This window comes from Corvus hawaiiensis, chromosome 9 (assembly GCF_020740725.1).
Source record: "Corvus hawaiiensis isolate bCorHaw1 chromosome 9, bCorHaw1.pri.cur, whole genome shotgun sequence".
Taxonomy (NCBI): Eukaryota; Metazoa; Chordata; class Aves; order Passeriformes; family Corvidae; genus Corvus; species Corvus hawaiiensis.
Genome location: NC_063221.1, coordinates 31,920,483 through 31,938,615, shown reverse-complemented (window position 1 = coordinate 31,938,615; position 18,133 = coordinate 31,920,483). Strand labels below are relative to the sequence as shown.

At 48.7% G+C, this 18,133-nt stretch overlaps 1 protein-coding gene across 5 annotated transcripts in view; it reads right to left on the bottom strand.

The window, feature by feature from the left end:
• Positions 1-18,133, bottom strand: part of PDE4B (phosphodiesterase 4B) — a 174,400-nt gene that overhangs the window by 43,071 nt on the left and 113,196 nt on the right. For all 5 annotated transcript variants that reach the window (XM_048312432.1, XM_048312431.1, XM_048312435.1 and 2 more), the window contains 4 exons: positions 17,477-17,671; positions 15,612-15,648; positions 15,453-15,523; positions 11,361-11,410 (listed from right to left, as the gene is read on the bottom strand). In XM_048312432.1, the coding sequence (XP_048168389.1) occupies positions 11,361-11,410; positions 15,453-15,523; positions 15,612-15,648; positions 17,477-17,671 (353 nt within the window). The remainder of the gene's footprint in view (positions 1-11,360; positions 11,411-15,452; positions 15,524-15,611; positions 15,649-17,476; positions 17,672-18,133) is intronic.

Genomic DNA, 18,133 nt, shown 5'->3' with positions numbered 1-18,133 from the left:
TTATCTCATTTGCTCCATGTGGGCCGGCTCCGGGAGCGCTGGGGAGCTCACACGTGCAGGGAAACCAACTTGGATCCTGGAAGCAACATCCTTGTGCTAACGAGGTGCTCCACCTAAACTAATTAGCCCTGCCTTTCAACAGCCTTAATTAGGTGGGGCACCATCCTGGGCTGTTGTGGCTGGACGGCTTCCGGCTCTGGAGCTGGCTCAGCCACAGCCCGGCCGAGGATTCCTACTGGGAGCTGGCCCTGCTGGAGAGGGGCTCTCCCCATCCCCAACTCCTCCATCCTCACATCTGTGCAAAAAAAACACCTCCTGCACCCCTGCAGCCGCCCCAAAAACTCCTCCTCTGAAACCTGAAAGCTGACTTTCACAAGAGGCCCACGGCACGGAAGGAACTCCTCAGCCAGACCACACAGCAACGATCTGAGTTCAACCAGAGGAAAAACAACCCCAGAGTCTGAGAGGTGCAGAGGATTAACTGTGCTCTGTTTCACAAGAGTTTGGCAAACCATGAGCAGAAAGGTCCTCGCTTGCATCTGCCCCCGAACCCAGGTGTTGCTTTCATCCCCAGACCTGTCTGGAGCTATTAAACTGGGTTCTGAACGGGGTTAACCTGGAGACAGTAAAATAGATGGTCTAAAGAGTCTGTCAAGAGTGAAAGTCCTTTGTAGTGAAACAAATGCTGGAGTAGGAAATGGAGAAGGAACCTCAGGGATGAATCCTGGAAGTTCAAAGCACGGTGCTGGATCTACCTGAAAAGCTCCACTTGGCCACTGGCATTGGATGCAAAGACAAAGTTTATTAACAATCCTTAGCTCTTCAAGAGGAAAATTATTCAGAAATGTTAAACAAGGGTCAGAGCAAGGCTGCCCACATCACCTCAGCCACGTGAGTAAAATGTTAGACCTGTTTAAATCAGCTTCCTTGGCTCCTGGGAAGGTTAAAAGGTCACAGTTTAACACTAAATTGTCCTTTATTTCCTCTCAATTTAATTTCCTGGAGGTTTTCAATATGAAAGTTAAGAGTGTGTTTCTGGAAGCATCCCAGCTATAATCCATAGGAATTCTTTAGGACACATAGCACCCTCTGTGTCCCCATGCCTGGCTCAAGCCATGATGGAAAGACAGGACATAAAGTCACCCCTTACATTATGAGTGAGCATTTCAATGATATTAATTATAAAACATAATGAAATAGTGGTTTTTTTTATGGCTAAGCATAATTACTTGAAAGCATTATCCTTTAGGATGGCAGCTTAAAAACCTGCTATAGTTTGGAATTTTAATCTGTTTTCCTCCAATAGATATTTTGTGTACCCAAGGGGAAATGTCAACCTCGCCGATTCACCTCAGCTGAACTCTGTGCCCTCGGTTTGCCTCTCACCGAGATGCCTGGGACTGTCATCCCCCAGCTGAAATGCAGGGATATCTGCACGGAGCAGAGTCACCCAAGAATGCAGAATGTTGCAAAAAATGGCCTGTTCGGACCTAGTGGGTTGTGAGGTGAAGCCGTGAGTCAGCGCTATCGGCGGATCTGGGATTGCAGCGCGGGACACGGCGCGAAGTCAGGGAGCAGAACCAGCACAGAGAGCTCGGACAATCTCACAGCACGGCAATTAAAAGCTGTTTCCTAATCCACAATCCTACAGCTTTTAAAAATGCAGAATGTTTTGCATGTGAAGCCAGAGAGCTCTGTGGTGGCTCCCCAAAACACACAGCTTTTGCCACTCCCACACCGTAACTCTGATTTTGGGGTGAGCCTCAAGTCCCAAACTCCAACTCCTCAGTGGCTGACAGCAGAGCTAAAACATCCCTGTGCTAATCCTGGGTATTCATCTCCCTCTGTGCACAGCTTGTGACTCACTGGCCTTTCTGTTTCCCCAAGTGCACGTAGAGCTTTTGGAATAATCTGCTGAAAATCACGGAGTGAGTCCCACGGGGAATGGGGTGGGGAGGAAGAGGGAGATGGCAGGATCCTACAAAGCAGCATCATTTGTTTTGACAGCTTTTAATGTTCCATATTAAACCTTGCACGTGCTGATCTCCACCTGTGAGCTGAGGCCAGCACACCCTGGCATTTTAAAAGGGGTGTTTGGGACATGGGACCATATTTTCTCTGAAATTACCAGGGAAACTACATCAGATTCATTCCCTGGTTATCCATGATCAGAATTTGATATTACAGAACACCAGATATTAATTTATTTATAGGGTTTTTTCTATATCTGGACTATTTTAGCCAAATGTGAGGGTCTGAGTCCTGTATGACGACATTCCTTAAACCTGGGGTCAGCCCTGACCCAAATGAGGTTGTTTACACCACAGAGATGCCTGGAAGGGGCAGATGGGGACAAATCTGGCCCAGTAATGACAGGCAGACTTGAAAGTGTAACCACTCCCCAGATGGCTGCAGCCAGCACAGGTAAGAACAGCCTTTCACTCTCAAAAACCATTTGATTAAAGCCCTCAAAAATACATTCATTTAAGCACCTCGATCTGAGTTCAAGGAAATCAAAATGTCAGCATTAAAAGCACCTCTTATTAACAAACCCAGCTCAAATATCAGATTGAACGGACATGGAAATGGAAATGTTCCCCACTGAAGGTCAGCTATGGCTTGGCCTGCAGGGGATTATCCCAGGGGTTACTTTTCCTGCTCTAAGTCTTATACTCTGGGGCACCTTCCAGAAGTTCTTACATTTAGCAGCACAAGAGGCACCTCGTGTCAGCCTTGGCCAAGGTCTCTGCACTGTCACTCACGCTGTCATTAATTCAGCGCAGTAAATTCAGCACAATCCACACAATTTCTGTGGATTTTAGGCAGCACACGACTCCCCACTCGAGGCAATGTGCACCAGGAGCTGTTCCAGCAGCACTTGCAGCCACATCTGGAAGTGTTACAAAAGAGGGAGCAGCTGCTGCTGGAAAATGTGGTGTGAGCATCATCTCTGCTCACGTTCCTCCTTCCTGATCTGGAGAGGGTGGGGAGCAGCTTTTTGGCTTTTACCTGCACAGGACCTTCCCACTGGAAGGGGATGGAAATGGTGAAAAGCTCCATGCAATAGAGCTGAAACCCAGGAAGGTGCAAACAGTTCAGCAACAGGAATTTTGGGAAATACCCTGCCCAAAGAGCTGGGATTCAGATGAAGGCCCTGCAGTATTTGAGGCGGAGCTGGATGGGGAGCATGTCCCATAAAGTCTAAACCAGAAACACTCCAGTTCAACTGGAAACTTCTCCCTGGAGTTCTCTTCTTCAAGAGGATCTTTGGGAAGAAAAGGGAGGAAAACATTTCACAGCTGTCCAATGCCAGCGAAGTCCATTTGCAACAAACCCTGCACTCGTGTGTGTTTATTCTTGGAATTTTCTGAGCAGGACTGGCCCCATGCTGTGCTCAGTGACAATCCCCACGGAACAGCCATTATCCCACATCCTCCTGGGCTGTCCCAGACCAGCACAAATGCTCCCAGCATGGATCCAAACGTCCTGTTCTTGAGTCAGTAAGAGCAGGGACATGATTTTGGGTCACTTCTTGTACAATTTATCCAGGGAGTGAGGCAGAGAGGGAGGGAAGACGTACAGGAAAACAGGCTGGCTTTTCCACTTTCCAGAATTCTCCCCTGGTTTTTCAGAGAACACAAAGATTGCTCTGACCAGCTCCTGCTTTTGTCAGCCTAATATATGGTATTTAAAGAAAAAGACATTGCTTGTAAAATGTGACATTTCAGAAGCATTTTGCGATGAAGTGCTAAGCTTGTCAAACCTCCCTAAACACACGCTTGAGGCATGAAAGGTCTGACTGGATTCAACTCACTTGGAATGAAAACATTGGGGTGTCTGGAATATGCTCCAAGGGACTTGGCAAGCTGCATCCAAAGCCTCTCTCCAAATGCTTGGAACCTGGAGGCTTTGAGGTACAGGGAAAAAGTCTGTTTCAGAAAGCTTTTGAAGAGTGTGAAGGTGTGGTGGAGGAGTTTAGCATGCACAGATGATTAATTTGCTCCTGGAAAGGGAGATTTCTGACAGCAGGATATTTATACTGGAATATCTACATTAAAATGCACAGTTCCTTTAAAATTCCCTTTAACCATGGAGTTCCTTAGCACCAAATAATGGACCGTGGATCTCAGCAAATACCCGAACCTTGGGTCAGATCCTGCTCCTGGCTCATGTTTGTCACTTCCAGAGGCACAGTCCTGATTACAAAATCAAAAGATATTAATTGTCAAATCAACACCCTGCAGGATTTTGGAGGGGTTTTTATCCTGAATTCCTAAAATGATTCGGTGCTTGAGTGCACAGCAAAGCCAATCAATGCAACCTTTAGATGTGAGAATATATCCCACAGGGAGAGGTGTATTTAAATAGTTTTAAAAGGCTACTGCTTAAAACATTTAAATGTTGGTAATCATACATATTTACAGTGAACTGAATGAACTTTGAATAAACTGACAGGTTTGATTAATAACCATAAATAATTAACAGCTGTTTCCTTTCTGTCAAAAAAGGTATTGCAATTATAGCATCCTTAAGGCTGTCATTTACAGGCACTTCTTAGAGCAAATATTACAATGAAATGTTTCATTAACTCTTGGTGTAACATTCCTGCCCGGTTGCACAATGATGGTTACAGTAATTAGCACATCTTGCCTGGTTACAGAAATCATTTTTAGTCCATCAGGAGATGAAACTGGTGATAAAACCAGAACAGTTCTGGCTGATTTGAACATCGAAACAATCAATATGTTCATTGTTCAGTGTCATTGTTTGGCAACTGCTGAGTGTGAATCACAATGGATGCAATTCCATATGGAATAGAGGGGAAAGTTCCAGAGCAACCCTTTGCTCCCTCTTTTAATTCTACCTTGATTTTAATCTACCTTGATTGTAGAGTTAAGTTTGGTGGGCAGAATGTCCCTGCCAAGGACAGCAAATTCCAATTCTGTCCATCAGGAACAGCTCTTTCCCCTCTGTATATTCCCCTCCAACCTGGAACTAACCCCTGCTCCCACCAAGACTAATAAATACAAAAAAACCATTTGGGAATTCCTGCCCAACTACGAACCAAACGATTTGGCTGCTGAGAATCAGAACACAACGTCGGAAACACTTTTTAAAAAACACAAGAAGAAAGCAATTTCCACTGGGAATCAGATCCTGCAGGAAGACAAAGGTCTGGCCATTGGGGCCGGCTCTGGGATTTGAGCAGTGCGTTTCCCTGGGAATGTCTCCACACAGATTTTGGATGCAGCCTCTCCCACTGCCGTGGCCGGCTGTGCTGGGGACACAACGCTGTGCACTGAGCTCAGCCTCGGGGAGGAAGGAGAAACTTCTACAGAGCTGTGGGGCCGAGCTGCTGCTGAGAGCTTTGGGGAGCTCTCTCCGGCTCCCCAAATGGGGATACCCGGAACTGCTGTGACATGGAAGGGGCTCAAGCAGTGGGGCAGTGAAGGACGCTGCTCATCCCTAAGGCATGCACAGACTGTGCCCCGCGACCTAAACAGTAACCTAGCCTGCCAGAGGTTTGGTTTGGGTGGTTTGGTTTGGGTTATTTTTCCCTCTGACCGAGGACACATTTCTCATTCTCATCTGGAACTGATTCAGGGTGCTGAGGACTGCGCTGTCAAAATCTCCCCCCAGCAGCCCTGATCATTCTGTGCAGCAAACAAAAGAGACACAGATTTTATCAGCTCTGATATCAGCGATGGCAGAGCCCAATTGTCTCCGCAGAGCCCTTGCGCAACGCAGCGGGACGGGAGCGGAGCGGAGCCGCCAGGGCCTGACCCGGCCCTAAAGAGCAGAGTGGAGTCAGGGACACAACGCGGCCGTGCCACCCCGAAGGTCCCGGCACCGCCACCGTGGGGCTGCAGCTGCCTGGGTCACTCCGAAAGAAGCCACCCATCAGATAAAGCCCTTTTAATAACCCGGTCTGGACTGATGCTTTATCCTACGTAGCTGCGGGTGGGATCATCAGTGAAATGACAACCGCACCAAAACCTAGAGGTTTGGCTCTGTGACCTCTTCAAAACACAACATACCTGCTCCTCCTGGCAAAGCAAAGCTGCTTCCTGCCCCTGCCTGAGGATGTGTGTCCTCAGGGCTCAGCTCCCAGCCCCTCGGGAGCCTCTGTCCAGAGCCATTCCTGACCAGGCGAAGGGACCTGCACGCCCAGAGCTGCCTCCAGCCCTGGGTATCTCCCACGGGGGGTGAACGACTGTCTCGGGCAGCCCAGCCTGCCTCGGGAATACAGCAGGACAGCGGGAATGCTCAGGGAGTCCCGCTCACCCACGGCTGCAGGAGGCAGCTGGCCCCGGGGAGTGACAGGCTCTTGATGGCAGCAGCACGTGGAGCATCTTCATGTGACATCCACAGGTGGGGCGGAGGGGAAAACAGTTTTTATCCGTTGCTATGGAGTCATGATTAGCTTGTGTGTCTTCAGAGCCTGCCGAGGAGAAATGAAGGCTATTTTCTTATATAGATGTCATGAAATCAATCCTGGCAGAATTTCGGGAGTCAAAGGCTAAGCAGGTTTGCCTGAGTGCCTCCTGTCACTTGATACACAAATAAATCTAGCCAGGGGACCTGAAACAAGTGTCACTTGTCAGCCAGAGCTGGTCGCAAAAATGACTTTTTAGTCTCTTTTGGAGCTGTTTATGCACACAGCAACATCACAAACGTGTGTTCAATAAAACACAGCAATTATCTTCACCGAAAATGAGCCTTAGAAAATGAAGCAAAAAACCACCCTTATTGCAAAGGGTGACTTCAGAAGAAACTTTTCCCTTATTCTCTCCAAACGCTAAAAGCAAACCTGATGTTCTTCTTTTAAAATGTGTCTGCCTCTAGGTCTTTGGCACAGGTTCGCCGCTGGGAGGGCCGGCAATCTATTTAATGACTGCATTGACGTCAATAGCATAACTGAAATACTTACTAAGATGCATGAGTCCAACTTTCGGGGGGTGTGTTCGAGGCAGGCAGGCGCAACACGCGGAACGGACTCCAGCGGGAATGAACTCCCCCCCGGAAAGCCGGGAAGAGTCTCGGGATGGCCCCGTGCAGGCTGGAGCTGCATCAGCCCCACTCTAAAAATCGCTTTGAAACGCTCTTTTAACCTGACAAGCAGCAAGAATCGCTTCAGCACTCACGAGCCCTCGTTTAGTCGCGTCATTAAGCTCATTATCTACCTGATTTCTTACACGGTTTTGTTTAGTTCCTGAATAATCTGCCTCGTGCTAGCACTGCATCCTTTAAAAATCGTATCTGTAGGTGCTAACAAGCCTCCATTTGTGCACACAGCCAGTTACTCTGAGCTCAGCTGCTCAGGAACACGCGCTTCCTCTGAACTCCTGTAAAAGCCCAAAGCACCACAACCACTTGACTTTTACAATCGCTCTCCAAATCAAAAGGTCAAATCTTCAGCCAAACTCCCAGCAAAGAAACAGAATTTCAAAATGAATCCTCTACTCTGTGTGTGCCCAGAGCCATTCTCCACGTGCCAAGCAGAGGAGGATGGTGCAAGAGCAGCAGCTCTGTGCTAATTACCCGGGACTTAGAGATATTTGTAACCCAGAGCTCACTTGGATGCACAAGGCTCCTTAACTCCTACAAAAAGTTGGGGCTCTCAGTAGCACAAGCATTATCCAGTCTTTGTTTATGCTTTATACAAAGGTTCGTGCACGAGTCTGTGTACATCCTACACCCACAGGAAAAATGAAAGAGTACGAGTTTGGAGGTCGTGTAAAGGCATGTGAGAGGTGCAGACAAACATGCCGAGGTACAGGAAAGCAGAGCTAAGGCACAAGCAAGAAAAACACCGATCCTTCCCTCCCATCCCCAGAGAGGAATTTGAACAAAGCTTTAATCCCGTGAGCCCTGAAATGCTGTGGGTGAATATCCCAAAGGGCTACACCCCCCAAGCCTGGGGCTGCAATAAAATATTGCAGGCAGATCAGCGATATTTTATCATTAATTGTGAGGAGAACTGTCATTACTGAGTGCTGAGGGTATCCAAGGGGCTCCTGAGAAGAGTCTCTGCAAACCCCCTACAGCCTGGGAAGAACCTGGTGCTGTTTGATCCGTAACTCTGTGCTTTGCTCCTGTCACCACTGGTGACATTAAATGTGGCAGTGGATCAAACAGGAATGGGAAAACACTGTCCCTCCCAGGATTGATGGTGTGGCACATGGGCCAAACAGACTGGGAAAAGTTTGTACTAAATTTGTGGAAGAACGTGAAGCTTCGACTGATGGTGGCAACCAGCAAAAGGCGATTTAATTCAGAGGGAATAAGGGTCACTGAAGGGAATAAATATGGAAGAAGGAACAAAACCAAGCAGGAAAAGCCAGAATTGTTGCTGGTTAAAGATGTTATTGGTTGAATCATTGGGTAGGAACTGCAGACATTTCGCTGGGGCCAGGGGAGGGGAGAGCTGGATGGAGAAGGGAAGGCGCGGATGGATTCCTGAGCCCAAGGTGGCACAAAGGTCACCCAAAGTAACTGTGGCAGAGGCCACACTCAGCAGAAACGAAGGGAAACAGCAGAAAGAAACATCAGGAGAAAGAACCGTCAGGGACACTGTGTGACACTGTGTCCCTCATTGTTTCTGTAACCCAGACGTGGCTGAGCAGCACCGCTCCTGCCCCGGCCCTGCACAGCTGCTGGGGATGCCACACGCCACGTAGGAACCCCACAGCATTCCCATCATCCTGCCCAGCTGTGGCCTCACCAGATAATTAGGGATTGATGGACTTCTGCTATGGCTTTGTATTTCCACGTGATGGTTTCTCAGTTAATTCATAAAAGCGATTTTGTGCGTTCCTGTGAGCTGCAGTTATAACAAAATAACAGGAAAAATCTGCCAGATTTACTTCAGCTGATACCAAGGACAAAACACAGGATGTTCAATCCATATTCCCCTTCCTTCTCTGGCTGTGCTTGCAAGGTTAAGAAAGCTCTGAAATTCACGGTGACACCAGCAGTGCCTTTCAAAGCCCTCTGTCCCAGGAAAAACCCGGCCAGAAGTTTTCCTACTTTGAAGAAAATGAAAGCAAAAAAGAATTCCCTCATTTCACCACAGCTCATTTATTTCACCACGGGCCTGGGTCCTTAGTGATGCAACACCAGCAATAAATTTGGCTGTTGCTGCTTGGAAAATCCTGGAATATTCCAGCTGGACTAAACAGCTGGCATGTATTCCTTGCAGTGCAAATGCTGGATATAATTTGCCTCCCTCCGGGGTAATTTTATTAATGCAGGCTTGTTTGCTTTAAACCCTGGGTTCTGTACTTCTCAGAACAGGATATAAATCACCCCACTAATGACAAATCAAAGGAGACATCCATGAGATGCTCACAGTGATGTCAATGGATTGTGGTAAAGCCATGAATCAATGGGTGACACTGGAGGGTTAAAATCAAATTCCAAGCTTCAACAAATCTAGAGAATCTAAACCCAGTTCATTCCAAACACAGTCTTTCATCTAGAGAGATGTGAGGCAGCCTAGTCCCAATCAAAACACGACTGCTTCCTTCTGCAAAACCTTCAGGAAAAACACTCTGCATCCTCTCAGCCACTGGCACAGAACCGCAAGGGTTCTGATAGGAAAATCTCTCCTTCCATCCATAATTTCCAAAGCAGAAGCCACCAAGGATAAAAAAAAAGGTGCAAACACTGAAAAAAATTCCTTAAAAATCTCTGTTCTTGCTGCATTTACATGGAAACTTCCTTAGAAAGTCAAGGGTTGTGATTTTTTTCTGCTGCCTGGAAAGGAGTTACAGAGTGTGACAGTGGCTGTGAAGAGACAGAGGAAGGCAATCACCTGAATTTAACCAAGGATCCCGGGATTTTCTACCAATAATGCCAATATTGGCTGGTTTGACGTACGAAATAACGTCATTCTTATTAATCTCAAAAATGCATCTCCTTCCTACCCACAAAGTGTCACGATTTACTTAAATTGTAATGATCCAACTCACTTCTTAAAATTTTATTTGAAGGTTTCACTTAAAAGCAGCTAAGATTTGTGGTTAAAAACCCATTTACTTGAGGGGCTACAAATCCAACTTCTCCATGGTAACACAAAACTTGCTCTACAATTTTGTGTGTCAAACACTTCATTCCAAAAGGAATTTTCATGTATTCCCAGCATTAGAAGCTTGGATCAGCTAAAAAGTACCAAGTGTTCTACAGCTCACATTGGAAATACTGTAGAAAAATATCCCCGAAGTGTTAAAAAGTTGAGAGCAATTTTTTCCACGGAAAGTGTTAAGAAAATGAACCTAAAAATTCCTGGAAGGGCATTCTCTCCTCATTATTAGATTCTCTGACTTACATAAACAGATCTGTGGAAAGCCTAGGAAATTTTCCATGATTTTTTTTTTTCACACAGGCACAAATTCAAAGCCTTGCTAGACCCAACTTTAATTCAAGTGATGAGCTGCATTCCTGCTGGCTCTGACAGCAAGACAAGGAGTTTAAGATTGTGTTGTCCAGTTTTGTTTTTGCATCAGAGGTTTCCACCTCCCATTAACAATTTTGGAGGAACCTAATCTGGAAGTGTCCAGGACTCTGTGTGTCCCTTGAGAGCAAATAACACACAGCAGGAAAGGAAATGATAGCTATCCAGGCTTCACACGCTGTAAAAATTAAGCTTTATTAGTCCCTCCAAGCATGTAATTACTGGAGAGGCCGAGATTAAACCTTACAAATGGGCACTGCTCCAAATCTTATCTCCTTCTCTCTGGAGCAACCTTTGGATTAGTGCAAATAGGGCCAGCTCTGATCCTGAGAGGGGTTCTACAGACCCTCAGCTTGGCTAAACCCAGCTGTTGAAATGAATAAACCTGTCCTAAGTAATCAGCTTCTGCTGGTCACCCTCATCCTTCCCCCTGCCCGAGCAGCCCTCCCAGTGCTGCCCACCCCACCTTGCCATGACACCCCCTTCCCAGCAGGAAGCCAAGGAAGTCTCACCCAGGAAAGGTTTGAGTACACAGATTACATGGAAACAAACTGAAATAAACAGAATAAAAAAAAGATCCAGCTGTGTCTGAGCCTGTTCAAGGCTCGTAGGCTGGGGCTTGTCCAGGCCTGTGCACACAGGGACTCACAAGAACAGCAGCCACTGTGGCCATGACTATCAAACCAAAATCATGTTCATCTCCTGTGCTAATATACCAGTAGAAACCCCAAACCAAACAATTAAAATAACAATATTTGGAGCCTGATAGTTCTCTCCTATTGGTTTTGCAGGAGGAACCCAGAATTGCACCGGGGAGGGGGCAGAGAAGCAGCTGTGAGCAGAACTGTGCAATGAATGTTGTGTGCATTTGGCCTGGCAGCCGATTCCCAAATCCCACACGTACCTTGCAGATTCACTCTGGAGACAGGGGGCTGACTCGTGGCTGGAGATCTCCTAAGAGGGATAAAGAATACTCTGTCAATAGGTAGGATTTCATCCTTCCAAACCCTGCCAGCTCCCTCAGTTAAAAATCCTTTTTCATTCTCCCAGAGAAACCCAAACACTTCACAATGATTTGTTGAGCAGTATTGATCGATGTGTTAGGAAGAACCAGAGATGGCTGTTCCCTGCCTGTCCCATGAGCTGGAAATGAGGAGAAATGTGCCACCATCCCATGCTGCCTTTGCAACGTTCTGCTCAAAATCTGCCAGAAGGCAGCAAGGGCCAGGCTCTGGTGGCTCCCCCATGGTCAAGGCCTTTTCCCACAAAGCTTTTCCCTACAGAGTCTGGAACGGACCCTGAAGTGATGTCAAACTGCTGCAAGGCAGTGCCACAGGTAAGGTCAGAAATGTGTCTTTATATCTTCCAGTTAACACTGGAATTGCTCCTGAAGCGAGGAAGAAGATGCTGCAGTCACTATTGTTTAGCTCTGAAACAGCTGAAGGACACTTTTTGGACTCTGAGCAACAATTTCAGCAGCAATTCCTGGATTTTGGAGAGGCCAAAACCTATTTGAAAAAATTGGTTCAAGTCAAGCCAACAGGGTCTGACTGGAAAAAGGTGCAGATCCTCTCCATATGTCAACACAGTTCCCTGTGAGACTTGCCAAACAAAACTGTTAATTTTTCAAGCTGAAACCATCATCAGAGACTTGTTTTTTAAAGGAATTTAAAAGAGTTGATACCAAAATCAAGATACTTCAGTTTGGACTGACTGCAGTACTTCAGGCTGACCAAAAATGAAACTTTGGGCTTCTGCTTCCCTAAGAAGTTTCGGATCCATTTTAACTGAAGCCAGATTTCCCCGCACTCTCCCCTCGCCAACCTCCTTCCTAACCCCAAATTTTGGAGTCAGCCACTGAACTGCAACATCCATTATTCGCCAGCTCTCCTTTGAAGCTTGAATCAAAGCAGGCAGAGCGGCTCAATTGTGCTGCAATTGTAGCTCCGGGGGGTTCTTCAGAAGTGTTCTGGGAAGGCCTCGCTGCCCAGGTGAGGGCTGCGTGAAAGGAGTGCAATTCCAGCCCTGCTTCCAGCCCTCCGTCCCGACTCCCGCCCCAGCGGGCTCCACAGCCGGCTCCCAGCAGGAGCCTCCCTGCGATTCAAAGGCTGTGCTGGCAGGATGTGCAGGACCCAGGTTCTCTGAAGGGTTCAGCACAGGGCACACACGTTGGGTGCTGAATTCCCTGCAAATGTGCCCCGACCTGCCTCTGCCGAGCCTTTTTTGAAAAGCCAGATCTTGAAATCTCTAAAAAACAGAAACTCCCCGACAGGGACACCACGCCACGGCTGCAGCACTCCCAGAACCGAAGGATCCATGCTCCAGGGATCTCCAAACCCTGAGCTGCACAGACATGACTTTGGGGGGGTGGGGAGGGATGAGCTGCTGTTCTCTAGGGTATTCCCCGCTGCACAGCCGGCACCGCTCCCGCCATCCTCAAATCCATGTCCTGGCCGTGCCCATCCTGTTTTCCAGGCAGCCAGGGTGCAGGATTGGAGATGTGATCCCTTCTCAACCACCACTGTGCTCCGGTGGACAAGGCTCCCGCTGCCCGCTCCTTCCCTCCTGCCGCAGGGGATTACAAGGAGCAGGCTCCGGATGCTTTCTGACCGCGTCCTGGGCTGCAACTGCCAAACTCGGGCACTCCAAACCCATTAATCATCCTCTCCTCTTTTCCAATCAGGAAACTGCCTCAAGAACCCTGACGTTAAAGTCCAAAAAATATGACTGCCAGTTGTTTTCTTTTCCTCCAGGCCTTAACATTCATATTTTCCAGCAAATATGTGGGACAGCATCCTCTTTTTCCTTGCTTGGGCCAGGAGGGGTGGAGGAGGAGGAGGAAAAAAGAGTGGAGAGGAGGGGTTAAAGAAAAGCTGAGATTCTCATGGTCCCCAGAGCAGAAGTTGAAGTCAGATATCACATAACATGAGACAGATGATAAAATCATGAGCTGGCAGCATGGCTGTAACCCAGCAGAGCTCTTTGGAAATTGTGCGGGAAGTTCCGCGGCACCTGGAAGCACATTCCGCCACGGACTGGGATGTTTGCCATAGGATGGTATAAAAATTTAATGACTTTTGCTTTGGCCGGGCAAACAACTTTATACCTCAATCAAATCTGGGAATGTTTTCCAAAGAACACTGTAAGATGCCTTTGTGTCCTACAGGTTACGCCCTCACTTCCTTCTGGCCCTGTCCAGTTTCAGATTCCTCATTAGGAACTGCCAAAATGCCCGAGCTGTCCAAAAAAGCAAAGCCTAAAAAAAAGGAATATTTAAGCCATCTGGTTTTTCATTAACCTCCGTCTTGGAATGTAGCAGTTCCTTCCCATCAAAATTGCCAATGGGAATCAACAGGAGGAAAACTTCACTCCTGGATAAAATGCTGGGCTTTATGTAAAATAAAGATTGTGAGCTGGTGGTGGGCACCAGGTGATGCCACTCACACCTGCACCTCATCCTGCCCTTCTGGAGCCAGCGGGACGCTTGGTGCGAGCAGCGCCTGCCGGCCCCAGGGTGGGATCAGTGGGATGGGTGGGTGCACACCAGATCTCGCCAGGAATGAATGATGTTGGTTTGAGGCAAAACAGCTCTCCTGGGGCAAAGCAGGCCAGAGGATGACGATGACTGGCTCAGTATAAATAGCCAAAGGGAAGCGGTGGTTCCGGACAAAGGCATAAAAAGGAGTTTGTTTGGTTTCTCCTGTTCAGCAGGTAGAAAAAACAACATCCTCCTCCCGAGTGCATCACCTTCCTCATTCAGAGCAATCAGTGTCAAAGGAAGTGATGTGGGATTCAGTTCTCTGGTCAGCCCCCTCAGAGTTGAGCTCCAGGATGCTGCTGCCAGTTCTGTTGGGAAATCCTTGTTGTCCCCAGAGCCTCACTCTTGATGCCCCCTGCCTTGGCATCTGCCCTTTGGCCCTGAAAACTCACATGAGATCAGCTCAGCTGGGTAGAGCCTGGTGCTGATAACACCAAGGTTGCGAGTTTCATCCCTGAATGGGCCATTCAGTTAAGAGCTGGACTTGATTCTGCTGGATCCCTTCCAACTTGGACAATTCTGGGATTATTATTGCTCTGGGAAGCAGTGGTGGAAATGCAGGGCAGGACCATAGCTTGAACAGAGATGATGCCTCTGCTCGGAGCTGGGCACCTGGGGAACACCTGGGACAGCCAAGGTGGCAACGTGATGAAGATCACAGAATTGTTTAGGTTGGCAGAGATCACCAAGTCCAATCCAACACTGCCAAGGCCACCACTGCCCCACGTCCCCAAGTGCCACATTCACACGGCTTTTAAATCCCGCCAGGGATGGGGACTCACCCCTGCCCTGGGCAGCTGTGCCAGGGGTGGACAGCCCTTTCAAGGAAGAAACTCTTACTGATATTCAAATAAACCACCTATGGTGCAATCTGGGGCCTTCTCCTCTCATCCTGTCCCTGTTTCCTGGGAGCAGAGTCCAACTCCCTCCTGGCTGCCCCCTCCTGTTAGGGAATTGTGCAGAGCCACAAGGTCCCCCCTGAGCCTCTTTTCTCCAGGCTGAGCCCCTTTCCCAGCTCCCTCAGCTGCTCCTCGTGCTCCAGACCCTTCCCCAGATCCATCCCCTTCTTACTCTCCAACCCCTCAATATTTTTTTTTGTGGCACAAGGCCCCAAACTGCCCCCATGATTCACAGTAGACATCACAAAAGCCAAAACACATCGCTCGCTCCTCAGGGAGGACCTGAGGGCTGAGGGGATGAGGGGACAAGGGGAGGAGGGGATGAAGGGATGAGGTGACAAGGGGATGAAGGGATGGGGGGGACAAAGCGATGAGGGGACGAGGGGACGAAGGGCTGAGGGGACGGACGCCATGAGGGGAGAGGAGATGGCGCCCCCTGGCGTCCCGCGCGAACGCGGCGGAGCCGTGAGGCCATGGCGGAGCCCGCGGCCCCGCCGCCCCTGCTCAGCCCCTGCCGGCTCCTCTCGTGAACGAAAGGAGCTTAAAAAGCCAGGCTTACTTGTTGGAGGTGCCGTGTAAATTGGTGAGGAGTGTGAAGTTGTTCCTCACGCTTCTTAGGCTGGCCAACACCTGAGGGAGACAAAACCGCAGGCATCAACCTTCTCCACGTAAGTGCTTTATAAAAACTATTTTAGAGGCCAATATGCCACCAACTCACCTGGGCGAAAGGTGTGACAATCAGGTCGTCACCATGCCTAAGGAAAAACGGAGAAAATGTATAAATTTCTGCATAAATTTACCTTCAAACAGCAAAATTCACCTCAGGGAAGGAGCGGTTTCCCTAAGGGGTTTTCCTCACGAATGAACCCATGCAGCGTTTAGTTAACACCACATAAAAACTTGTTCCTAATGGAACGGTCACCGTGTATATCCAAAACAACCGGCGGGAGCGAGCGTGAGGACTGGGAACGCCAGGCAATAAAAGCCAGGAAATTCAAAAGTTAAGGCTCACGCTTGCACTGCGGCGGAAAAAAACCAACCGTAGTGGTGCGGGGAAAGGTCACCTTTGAATTTCCTGGCTTTTGTTGATCTCTGTCGCAGTCTTTAATCTTGTTCAGACGCCGGGTTTTGTCCGGCTGTTTTCATCATGGAAGATTTGAGCAGAAGTTCTGAGCAAAATACACCATTGCCAGCAATAAGAGGGAATTTTTTTTTTTTTTTTTGGTATTATATACGGTACTTGTGCGTGTATGGAAAATCCTTTATGATTCACCTAACTGAGAGATGGCAGAGGATAGAATCATCAAATCGTTGGGGTTGGAAGGGAGCTTAAACCCCATCCAGTCCCACCCCCTGCCATGGGCAGGGACACCTCCCACTGTCCCAGGCTGCTCCAAGCCCCAGTGTCCAGCCTGGCCTTGGGCACTGCCAGGGATCCAGGGGCAGCCCCAGCTGCTCTGGGCACCCTGTGCCAGGGCCTCACCTCCCTCTCAGCCAAGAATTCCTTCCCAATATCTCAACTATCCATCTGGCAGTGGGAAGCCATTCCCTGTGTCCTGTCCCTCCATTCCTTGTCCCCAGTCCCTCTCCAGCTCTTTTGGAGCCCCTTTAGGCACTCTTAGGAGCAATGTTGTAGACAGTTCTATTATTGATCTCATAATCAATAACAGGATTCACTAAGTGGGGGCAGCAGAGTCGGCTCCTGGCTGCCACAGGACCCTTTGGAGAGGTGTCCTGCAAAGAGGAATTGTTCCTGCTGTGCTGCCGCAGAGCTCATCCCCTTGTCCTGCCTCGGGTATCAGTGCTATTAAGTCCACAACTTAATTAAAATTGTCTCCACACTGATGGAGACTCTCTCCCAAGTGCTAACAGAGCCTCGATGCCCACAGTGGATGGACACTTCTGCAGAGAGCCATGAATTTGGGGGAAATTATGGGATTCCCCCACCCCTGCACACTGACGGGAATCGTTACAACCCACCGTTTACACCAAACACTATTTGCATAATTTGAAGTGGTTCCTTCAATAAATATTTACTCCATTTTAACTCACAGCAGGGATATTTTCTTGCCAAATTCTCATGGATCTGGCTAATATTCAGATTTCCATTCCGTGACAAAACTTTCACAACAGTTCAACTTCTTTTTATGAGCACTTTTTTTATCGCTTAATGGCCACTTTAAAACTTTAAATTGGGCCTTTCAAAACAAAGAGCTGGGAATCCAGGACTCTCTGTGGGCACTGATCCTCTCGAGCTCAGCCATCTGTCTCGGCTTGTTTTTCACTCAGTTCTAGGGAACAGCCCCCAAAACAGGATGGAGTAACAGCAATCCTGTAAATAACAGTACAGCACAACTTCTCTATTATCCCAGGATACGGCTTTGAAAGCTCTTTTGCTAAATTCTGGAGAAAACGGGAATATTTGAAGGATGGGAGAGGATGTTGGATCAGCACCTGTTTTGTGCATTCCAGCTACGAAATGTGTGTGTACCACCCATAAGCTCTTCCTAACAGAGCTCTAAGGATGAGAGCAGCACGGAAAGCTCTTAGAGAGTGTAAAATGCGAGCTGAATTGATGCTTACTGTTCACTGGGGAGGGAGGAGTTCCTGGACATGGTCTTTGGTGAGAGGTCATAGTCGCTGTCGGATCTGTACAGGAACGACTCCCGGCGCTGGCTGTGGCCCGGGAACGTCGTGTGCAGGACGAGTCCCGACGAGGAGCTGGCCTGCGGGTCCAGCGGGCTGCGCCCTGGGGACGGGCCATTTTCCACATCGAAGCTGCGAACGGAACACAGATGAGTGTCACACGTCTGCCACAAGAGGGCTATCAGAGCATGTGTCACCTCAGCGCGGCTCACACCGTGTCACCACCGGCCTGCGGTCACCGCCTGCGGTCACCGGAGCCGCCCGCTGGCACGTCTCTTGCGTGCAAGCAGGACTCTGCGGGACCGTAAACATTTACCCGGAGGCTCCTGTCCTCACTGCCTCCTCACGCTGCCTTCAGCATGAATTTCTCCCGGCTCAGCACAGCTCTCAGCATGACCACACAGCAGCTGAAGAGGGCAGGGTTAGATGAGACATGACGGGGAAATTCTTCCCTGGGAGGGTGGGCAGGCCCTGGCCCAGGGTGCCCAGAGCAGCTGGGGCTGCCCCTGGATCCCTGGCAGTGCCCAAGGCCAGGCTGGACATTGGGGCTGGGAGCAGCCTGGGACAGTGGAAAGTGTCCCTGGAATGGGAGGG